The 11,060-nt window shown below is 41.3% G+C and overlaps 1 protein-coding gene across 3 annotated transcripts in view; it reads right to left on the bottom strand.

The window, feature by feature from the left end:
* Nucleotides 1-357: 357 nt before the first annotated feature.
* Nucleotides 358-11,060, bottom strand: part of MED27 (mediator complex subunit 27) — an 83,547-nt gene continuing 72,844 nt past the window's right edge. For 2 of the 3 annotated variants that reach the window (XM_053996799.1, XM_053996798.1), the window contains 3 exons: nt 10,491-10,532; nt 3,253-3,330; nt 358-807 (listed from right to left, as the gene is read on the bottom strand). In XM_053996799.1, the coding sequence (XP_053852774.1) occupies nt 673-807; nt 3,253-3,330; nt 10,491-10,532 (255 nt within the window). In that variant the 3' untranslated portion in view covers nt 358-672. The remainder of the gene's footprint in view (nt 808-3,252; nt 3,331-10,490; nt 10,533-11,060) is intronic. The other variant, XM_053996797.1, reaches the window with a different exon arrangement.

The raw sequence follows: 11,060 nt of genomic DNA, 5'->3' as shown, positions 1-11,060 counted from the left end.
CGACTGTCACTGCTCATCACGCGTTTCCTAACCACTTAATACATGCAGATTTTGTTAACATTTCTCATTACAATTTCAGTAAAGGGAAACATCTGTTTCCCCCCCACCTAAGAAACTTACACTGCATCTTCCAAGCTGTCACATGCCTTTGAAATTCCGTGTTTAATCAACGCCATAATCTCCTCTCCCACAAAAATATCCCAGCACTGAGATAAGCAGCCTTGCAACAATTCCCCTCCCCAACATTTCAGCATGTTTAAATGTTTCCAGTTTTCCTAAAGAAAAGAGCAGCACTGAAAAATCCACACACCAAACCCAAAGGTTTTGCTGACCAAATAACGAAACAAACAGCACAGATTTTGAGAATACAAAATTTATTTCAAGCTTATAAAAGTCCTCAGCATTGCAAATTCTGTCACAAAACGCAAACTGTACAATGGACATTTTCATTAAATTTTGGAGTAATGACAATTACTGCCAGATCTTCCCAGGCAGATCATTTCAGATCACACACAGCTTCTCCTCCAAGATCTACCAGTCTCACATGTGCCTCGCAGATGGCTGTTCCAGAGTCAAATGTTTCAGTGCCACCTCACTGCTTAGGACAGGGAGGTTCAGAAGTGGAGCTGTCAGTGCTGTCCCAAAGCCCCCAGTGCTGACTGCTCTGGGCTCCTACTGCCTGCAGGTGTCGTGGAAAGCCTCGAGGGTTCGGAAGTCCCTCCACGTGGGTGGCAGGCCATCCTGCAGGAACTTCCCACAGCGCTGGCACGGAGCCTGGAACAGCTTTATGTAACTCCTTAACCAGGTCTAAAAGGAAAAGGGAGAGAAATTAAAGAAAACTGGATATGGATGCTCCCCTTTGTCATTACTCTTGTCAAACAGGAGCAGCAAGGACAGAGGATGTGCTTTGGCCAGGCCCCAGTGAAGTGCAGGGTGATTTTATAAACACAAGCACACTGAAGATTACAAGGTCACTGTAGAGCTGAACTCCCACTTTATTAATCATCTCTTGCTTTTTTAGTCACTTAAGCAAATTTGTTAATAGAAATTCCTGCCCTGTGAGCAGGAGGCATTTGCAGCTCCAGAATTGCGAGGGGAGGCGAGTGCTGCAACGCCTTCTATTTTTACTGGGATATAACTGTTCCTCCTGGTGGTGCCTTCTCCAGCTGAGTATTGGTTTGTCTCTTGCCATGACCATCTATCAGCCCCTGCTGCACTCCCACTGCAGGCTGGGCTCTCCAGAGCTGAAGACAGAAGGACTCCCACATCCAGCTAATGAACTTCCTCTCTAATGCGATTTTAGGATCAATACTCACTGCTCATAAAAACACTGAGCCATTTTAAACCTGATTACACTGATGACTACACACATACATATAAATAAAAGGCCAGTAGTGCCTTTTAACACAGGGTAAGTTCAGATGTTCCTTCACAAAGTTCCTGCCTCTGAAATGGGTTGTTCCCATCATCACAGGCAGCAATGAGCATTGCATAACCCAATTCCCCACTCAAGGAGATACAGCTAAAAAAGCCCTAGACCAGCAGATTTATACTGTGAAGGATGCACATGAATCTTGTCATTTAAAGTCCTATTGAATTACATCGATAAGAGAAAATTGTTCTCTAAAGAAGAGGTCAGCTGAGTTTATTGAAACAAATCCTTCCATCTTCATCAGAGTCTTCTCTATAGCAACCAAACCTTGGGCTGTCAATAACTCTCCTCCAGAAGAGCTAGATCTTGTCTGGGTTGAGCAGTAAATATGGGGACAAGGGCAACACAACTCTACAAGTAAATTGCTGTTATTTACTTCAGCTTGGATGGGCTTTGCTTGCACTATCGAGAAATTGAATTTTCTGAGCCATAATACAAAAATAGGTAAATGAAGTTAAATTGTGCACTTGAGACGTGTGTTGACAGAAAAGAAAGGAACATTCCCATCAGAAAATTAGGGCTCCAGAAGATCCTGTCATGTGGATTGCACAAGTGACAGCTGAAAGGCCCAACATATTGACACTTGTGCTGGTTTTGCTTTGTTGGAAGCTTTGGTGTTTTCTCTGATCAATACAGCAGGGCCTTGGCTCACACAAAGCACTTGTTCAACTCAACATTCATTTTCAGGACCATGTTGAACATGGATCTGACCAGTAATGGTTGCTTTCACCTTTCAAAACCTATTATTTTAAGATACACTTTGCAAATCTCTCATCTTAGTGGCCTTCTTATTAAATAACCAATCCAGCACAGCAGGGAGGAGAGCCTGACTGCTCTGAAATTACACACTGGAAATTAAGGATGTAAAAGAACTGGTGCTGAACACTCCTAAAGACAGTGAATGGCAAAATGAGATTTATGTTTCCCAAGGTCTCAGCTGCATTGCTCCAGGTGAAGGGGCAACATAAAGGAAGGAAATGGGAGTAAAAAGCCTGAATTGTGAAGAAAATCTCTCCCCAAATCCTCCTCTGACTGTAGCAGAGAGAACAGCAAGAGCCTCTACTGCCAAAATTCATCCTGGTAGAAGGAATTCTGAATCTTAATTCCTTGTATTCACCCTCTGATTAACACGGCTGCTTCTTATGCAAGTTTATTTCACAAATAGGATTCTAAATACAAAAAGAATTAAAGGGGATAAACATAAATCTGTATATCAAGGTAGAATTGTATTGGATTAATTTTATTCAGTAAGAGAAGATCTGAATACTCCAGGATTTCCTTGCTTCTCCAAACACCTGCTGCTGAGCTGGGTGAGTACACACAGTTCCACAGGAACAAAGTTTGGATACAGCAAAATGGAACCTCCTGTAAATAATGCCCATCACCTCCCATACTGGGCAAGCTGCCTCAGCTGGATTACTAATACTGAGAATTTCAATTTCTTCTTACCAGGAACTTCCAGTGCAGCAGATTTGGTACATTCAAACTTGCACAGTAGGAGCTGTCAAAGGGCTGGGCCAGAGGACAGAGCTTGGTTGAGGGGGTTTTTCCTCCTGTTCTGACAGATGACCCAGACCTTTGCAGACAGGAATCATCAGGCCAATATTGAGACCTGGACAGAAGAGCCATTCCCAGCTCAGTTTTCCAACACCAATTCCCCCAGGGAAATGGGGATGGGCTCTTCATTGCTGTCCAGGAAGGAGACACAAAGAAGCAGAGTCTCCAGCTAGTTTGAACTGGGGAAATTCCAACTGCCCGATGTCAATCACTGCAAACACACTCAAATCGGGCTGGAAAAAGGTGTTTTCCAACACACTTACCATGAACGACCTGACCACCACATCTGGCATCTGGGGCAGCTGGTAGTGCAGCAGGGCAGTGGTTGCATGATCTGTCACCTGCATCAGAGCAAAGGAGAAAGAAAATACCTTTATTCACTCCCCATTTCACACAAAGCAGTGTTAGCCTGCAGGAAAACTAAGAATTCCACGGGGAGGTAGCAAACCAGGGAGTACAAGGATTACTCAGTTTCATTTCCTCTGACATCAGGAATCAATTAATATGATTATGGTTTACAAATACTTGCATTACTAAAAGATTTCTGATAAAAAGCTTTTTAATTTCCCAGACAGAGCCATAACAAGATCATACATCTGGGAATTGCACATGGACACAATACATATAAAATGTGTATTTATAATAACAAGAATAATTAAAGAAAAATCAGGAAAACTAACCAATGCTGACAGATTTTTTAAAAAAATTAAATTAAATAATTAAATAATTTTTTAAAAAAATTAAAAATTATTCTGGAAGGGGCAGTTTCTGACAGTTATGATACAATTTTCTAGCAATATTCAGCCTGTCAGCTGTAATCAGCACAGTCAACAGCTTACTGCTTCTTAGAAATTCCAGGCTGAATGCAAGGAATTATTGGAAAAACTCTTTAGGCTGGACAATAAAGAATTCAAAACAACAACACAACCACAAGAGAGCTCTTTCACACATTTCAACTCATGAATCTCAGTGGTCCTCATCAGTAATGTGAAAGCTTCCAACAAAATCCATGACTTTATAGAGAGTGATTAAATTGTATTTTCCCGTTCTGGCACAGGGGAGTGGAGCTCTTCCCAGGGCCAGTCTACAAACTAGCAAAGTTTGAATAATAGGAAGTGAGAACTGAAATTCCCACTGCTATTCCCAGCTAACTCCAGTTGTTCCAAGTTAAGTCCAATTCAGCAATGGGAGCTGGAGCACTCCAAGTTTCACTGGAGAAAAGAGAGGCTCGTGCTTGGAGCTATTCAGGGAGGTGGTTTTGCCAAAGATATATTCCTGAATAAATCCATGTACAGCCAGCCTCTCATTCACACCACACAAACTTCCTCCACAGAGCTCTCCATCACATCAGTCTGTCTGAATCCAGTTCTGAGTTCTCCTGCTATTTCAGACACAGGATGTGCTCCCCATCATTCTCACACACCCAGCTCTGTCAGCCTGAGCAGGGACTCACATGTGATTCTGACATTTGGAAGGAAAAACTTTCCGGACTTTGCACATTCTGGTGAGTTTGCAAAAATATTCACAAAATGGACCTCGGCCCGTTTTAGCCATTTCTGTGTTACCATGTAAAAATAAAATATGAGAAATAAAGTGATGAACTGTGCATTAATAGCACAGCACAACTCAAACCAGCCATTTCTTTTAAACACATCTCATGCAGTGCTCAGAAGCCAACCCGAGCCCCACCAGCAATCTGAATTTTTTTTTGAGATGGTGCTTTTATAGGATAGTAGCATACATGTCAAAGAATGGGAAGTTCTGAAGATATTTATGAGCAGCCGTTCTCCTTCTGCTGTATTTCTACTTCTAACAAACTGTGGTTTGTTTTTTTTTTGTTTTTTTTTTCCTTCCTGAACAACAAAGTTGTTTTCTCTTGGCACCAAAAGAAGTTGCTTAAAAAATACTGCTATTAACAAATTTAAATTGACTGGCCACTTTGGCAAAGTTGCCCATATGCTGTTGCTATTGTAATGTAAAGATAATGAGATTCCTTGGGGAGATGAAAGCCATCCCAGCATTGCTGGAACACTAATAATGCCTTCTGCACGAAAAGAAGGCAGATTTCTACCCTAAGCAAGAGCTGATAGCTAAAAAAGATCAAAGTGGGTGTCAAATTTGAGGAAGAAAAGTAAAGGAATGACTCCCCTCCCCTTCCCAACCCAGCAAAGATCGTGATGTCAAACAGAAAAGAGCTGGGCCACGGATAAACTGCCCAGGGCATGGGAGTGAGGGAGAATTTAACCCCCTCAAGATAAAGGAGATGATGAGAGAAAACACAAACTGACCAAGATTAAAAAAGAAGAGGAAAAAGGAAAAAAAAGAGGAAGGGGAAAAGAAAAAAATCCCAAAAGATCAATACCCAGCTTTCCTAATGGCAATACAATTTCACACCAAAGCAAAGCAAAACAAACTGTGGATGTGCCAGCTCACTTAAGGGACACACTTTTTCTTCCAGCCAAGCTGGAATCAGAAACTAATTTATTCTGGGTGTAGGATGATATTTTGTACATCTCAGGGTTTTATTTTATTAACTCCGCTTTTATCGTTGTGCCTTACCTACTGCTAAGTTATCAGTCACTTTCTAATTTCTCTACTTTTTTTTTTTTTTTTTTTTTTTTTTTTTTTTTTTTTTAATAGGGAAACATATTCAGGGGAGCACACATCGATTGGGATAGCTCTGCTCTGGACCTTGAAATGGATTTTCAAGATATCTTGCAGAAGAGCTCAATATTTCACAATTCATCTATTGAAAAGCACTTGTGTTTCTTGTCTAAAAAAAAAAGGAAAAACAAGGCAATCTCCTGCAGCAAAATTCTGCTAAATAAAATAGGCATTGCTTAACTAAGCACTTGGAGACTGAGGAAAAGAGACTTCAGTGACATGGAAAAAGCAAATTTGGCAAAAATCTCAATTTTTCAAAGGAAGAGTTGTAATGCAGTACTGAACAGTACTGAGTTTTCCAAAGGTGACACATCCAAAAATGGCTTTATTGGGCTTTGATGACACTGGTTAGTCATACAGCATTCCCAAAGCTGGAAAATCCATTAAAAAAAAATAATTATACAATTTACAGGGGGAGAAGGCTGAGCAAGTGCTTCCTGTAAGTGGGGTAAGCAGCACAAAAGCAAAGACCTAAGGCACAGCTTTGCTCCACCACAGACCAGGTGAATGAAGCTACACCTGGCCTAATAAAAACCATCACATGACTGAATTATAAAAGCTCTCTCTCTCCCCATGTATTCTATCTCACTGCCAGGAAATATCCTTCTCAAAAGTAAGTGCAGAACTCCCTTTAAGAGCCACAACTTTCCTTGCCACTTACTGGTTTATTCCCTCAAGCAAGGCACTGACAACTCCATCTAATATAAAGGGATTCTTTAAATCCCCTGGAAGGTTTTTAGGTTTTTTTTTTTCCCCAAACCCTTGTAAGTTCATGGCCTTAACAGCAGCCTGTAGCAGTGAGCTCTGAAGGCTGATCACAGCACTAAGGGAAAGGAAAAAAAGGAAGTTATTTTATTAGTGTTTAGATCTTTTACAGCGTGGAAAACTGCACGAATGCCTTTGTTCATTCCCAAGGATCCCCATTACTCAATCTTCTCTCCAGGAACACATCTGAGTCTCTCTGGAGGGAATGTGGAGCACAGAATGTGGTGCCTGAGAGGTGCTGGGCAGGATGATGGATGGAACAGGCACTGAGGAACTCACACAAATCCTTCCACACCCTTCCCCACTCCCAGTTCAGGAAAACACACCACACTCCTCTGAAACCACAGGATTTATCAGTTGTTTTCAGAGCTCACAGTGTTCAGTTATTATTTTGCTTGTTCTGCTTATTTGGACTGGGTCACAGAGGTTTTCTTTCACTCAAGGAGGTCTCTGAAGAGAGCCAGGGGCTGATCCTGCCCAGGTGACCCTGGAGCAGCCCAGCTCCTCTCCTTGAGCAGCAGCTGCAGCACAGCCCACACTTTGTCTCATGCATGCATTCATCCTGCATGTGATCTCACTCTGAGATTATTGACAAGAATACATCTTCATACATTACAATACTTATGTGCCCTTGTGGTGGTGAAAATGCCATCACTTTGGGATCACACGGCTCACAAACAGCTTCTCAAAGTTCTGGTGAAAATCTGCTTTGGGGAGAAGCAGATCAAGCAAAATCATGACCAGTTTGTGGCATTGCTAGAACTGGTGAGAATGCTTAGGTGAAAATAAGGATGGGACTCTGAGATCAGAATGAAATATATGGGTTTAAAGGCTCTGCATATGACTTAAACAGCCAACCTCATCACAGTACCCAGCAACACCAGCTATGCTGCTCTTAACTGAGCAGCTGTTTGACACCATCTCCCAGTTTGATTCACTCACAGCAGCTCCAAAATTCTTCCCTCCTTTTTTGAATGCAAAGTTATGAACATTGTACCATTCTTTACAATTAGAATTTTGAACCCTCTGCACAATGACTGGAATTATGCAGCCTTCATGTACGCCAGGATTTAAGCCTCAAAATCTTTCCTTATTTCCTGTTTTATTCCTCCTCTTGCTTTAGTGGATCAAGAGGCACGAGGTGTTAAAATTAGGAGGTTTAAAATGAAAACATTTGCTGCTCCTGTGGAGTTTAAATGTCACACCAACATGGAAGCCTGAAAAACCTTTTCTTTGCTCCTTGTGTTTCTGCCCTTTCAGCATTCCCCTCTCTCATTTCCCAGCTCCATTCTCTGGCTCTAACCCTGCTGGTGCATTCAGTGCCTGTAAGGATTGCTCACCCCAGGACCAGATTCAGGAAGTCTCCAGGGAACTGGGAAAATGACTGCACACTGGAACAGTAATGGGCCCTCCAGGAGCTGGCCCCCACCAAATCACACACACTCAGGTACCTGCCTAATAAGGAGGAGAGAGAAAAGCCTTGCTGACACAGCCAATGTTTGCAAACAAAAAAGGACAAATTTAGCTTGGTTTGACAGGGTTGGATTGAAGATCAGAGGTCCTTAACCTAGAAAGTCGTGCTGCAAACCTGTGAGGATTTGACAGGACTGCAGCTCCCCCAGGCAGGGATCTGGGGAGCTCCAGATGTTGCTGTATTATCACTGAAGAGAGATTTTCGGCACTTGGTTGGGGTTTTAAAGAGGATCAGCCCTGTCCTTCAGAGGGGTGATGGATTGTACATTTAAAGGCAGCAGAAAGGGCTGCCCAGCCTCCTCCATGGGGGCAGCAGTTACTCATCCCTATTTTTCCTTCTTCCACATTGCCATACTGGTGACTGCCATGAGAAACACATTTCAAGAACATTCAGATGTGCTCTGACACATTTACTCATGTTTTTTTTAGTGGCATGAAAACATTTGTTCAGAAAATCCTGCAGTACAGATCCTACCCTGGTAACAGAGTGTAATAGTTTCTGTAACACTATTTTATATATTTCCTTCATTTTGCTATTCCTAAATCACTACTCCTGGGTATTACAAAGAGACACAAGTGCAGCTTTAGAGAATAAAGAGGAAATCAAACCAAGCACTGCACCACAGAGAATTTACTATGCTGAACCACAGCACTTTCTATCACCTGTTTGAAAACTTGACACAGGTCCCAGCCTTAACTTCTTCGACTATCAGCTCAATCTACACCACCTATTGATTAGAAGGTGCCATCACCTTGCATTTTTATCACATTTCTCAGGCAAGAATCTGAGAGCTCTATGCAACCAATTCAGTGAGAGCTCCTGTCAAGTCAGCAAATATTACCCCAGCCTGAGGGAGGAGAAACTCAGCCAAAGAGAGGTGAAGCTGTCCAAGGTAACACAGTGACAGAGCCAGCAACAAAATCTATAAAACTACTATAAAAATCCCCCACAGACTGGTTACAGAACACCCTTTCCCTGAGGTCTTTCTGGATTGGTTTTTATTTTTTGGTAAATATTACTAATTTGGTATTTATCAAGAGAAAACTGGACAAAATGAATTTGGGAAGAGAACAAAGATTCTCATTTATCCAAGCTGCAGCCATAGAGGCAGTAGGAAGAGGGGTATTTTATGTTTTCTCACTGATCTCTTCCAGCTTCTGCTCTGAAAACATCACCTGGACATGAAAGGAAATTGATTCCACTTCTTTATTCACCCTGAGTCTTTAACATGGACATCTAAGCAAACTGGACATTTACTGAACTCTGTTATCTTGCTATAGACAATTATATCATCAAAACCTGATTATTTATTACCATTTAACACAAATTTCAGCAATATGATTTTACCCTTTCAAGTTATTCTAAACCAAAACATCCAGGAGGACAAACTTATGCCCAAGTGAGTGTACAACCAAACGCACACATTGGGAAATTGAGATGATGCAGGTCATTCCAGAACCTTACATTTATTCCACTGCAAAAATCACTTTAAAGCAGGCTGATAAACAAATGCTGTTTTACTTCCTGCTCTATTACCCTACTTGATGCTAAAATAGAAAGAATATTTAAACCACTAATCTCCGGGGTAAAGAATCAACCGCAGCAAAAATTCGCTTTAATGCCGGGCAGAGAAGGGAGAGCAACCAAGCTCCCCAAAAGCTGTCCTTTGATCTGCAGCAGGGCAATATCCCAGGTCAACCACCTCTCCTCCTGACTGCCTCTGAAATCTTGGAAGGGAGCTGCACAAACACAGCCAAGGTGCCAGAGTTTTGACCCCTGTTTTTAAGCCCTTTCGAGTCCCTGACCCCCATTTGCTTCACAAACTCCAAGCGAGGATGAAAGGAGCCAGAGCAGCAGCTGGAGGCTCCAGCTCCTTGAACTGGGGCTTGAGGGTAGGGAAACTGGAATTTAAACTTGGATCAATCTGAACTTACAGCATTCTGACAAGAGGCCTTCAAAGAGAAATCTTCCCTTCCTTGAAAATAGCAAGATATAGATCTTTCTAAAATGCACTTTAACCTTCTTAGCAGTTTTATTTTTATTGCTGCCATTCTCTCATCGCTCTGCTCTCACTTTATGGCACAACATTCATTCCAGTAAGTCCCTCCTCTTGCTTACGCCATCGTGGGAAGAGGGGCAGGCAAAAATAATGTCATGGAAAATATTTCCAAACTCATTTTGGAAAGGGGGTTCCACTGATTAATTAAACTCAGGAATGTGAGGCAACCAACCCCAATGAAAACAACAAAGCAAAATCCAAATGAACCTGAAATAGTCTTTTCTCCCCCAAAAGATTTAAACTCAAGAAGGGAATGCTCAAAGATTTCTCATGAAATTTTAAGACTAGTGTAGTATAATCTCTGATTTCCTATTCCAAACCATGGACTGGAACTGTGATGGGAAATAAATCCAAATTAAATAACACCAGAAGTGATCTTCTTTTCTACTCACAGTTTTCCATCATTACAGATTATTGTTTGCTATTTGCAAGTTGTGATGACAAAGAATAAATTCTGAATTATTTAACATAAGGGCCCAGATATTTAAAATCAATTCCACATATGAGCCTTAGGTAGAGAGAAATGATGTGAGACTTACCTTCTGAAAAACTTGATAGTTGGATTTAGACCATATGTCAAGCTACAGTAGGGGAAAAAAAAGTAATATATTACTACGGATAAAGAAGCAGCTTTGGAGAGAAAATGGATCAACAAAGACACATCTCTGAGTTCACTCTTTTGACCCCTTGCCCTTACCTGTTGCAATCCAAGAAAGGGAATTAATAACATAAGATTTCCTTTGTATTGCAATGAAGAATGAGCATAGTTCAGCGCAGTTTCAATAAAAAAATTATACATACAAGACCTGTTGAATTAATGAGTTCTCTTTAAAAAAGCAAAGTCTTCATTTGTATGGGGTTGTGGCTGATCTATGCAAATATTCATCAGCTTGAGTGTGTTTCTAAAATGAGGGCATTTTTATTAAGTTTATGCTTGTCTTGTGTTGAATAAGTGATTCAGTTACAAACGACACAAAGAGCATTTAGCTGAATTAAACCAAAGCTTTGGGTCTACTGGGGCTAAATAAAACATCCCTCAGGAAACTGCAAATTTACATTTGCAGACAAAAATCACACTAAGAGAGATATAAGGTTGTAGATAACTGCAT

Source organism: Vidua macroura, chromosome 21 (assembly GCF_024509145.1).
Source record: "Vidua macroura isolate BioBank_ID:100142 chromosome 21, ASM2450914v1, whole genome shotgun sequence".
In the NCBI taxonomy this organism is placed as follows: Eukaryota; Metazoa; Chordata; class Aves; order Passeriformes; family Viduidae; genus Vidua; species Vidua macroura.
The sequence above is the reverse complement of the archived record's forward strand: the minus strand, read 5'-3'. Positions and strand labels throughout refer to the sequence as shown.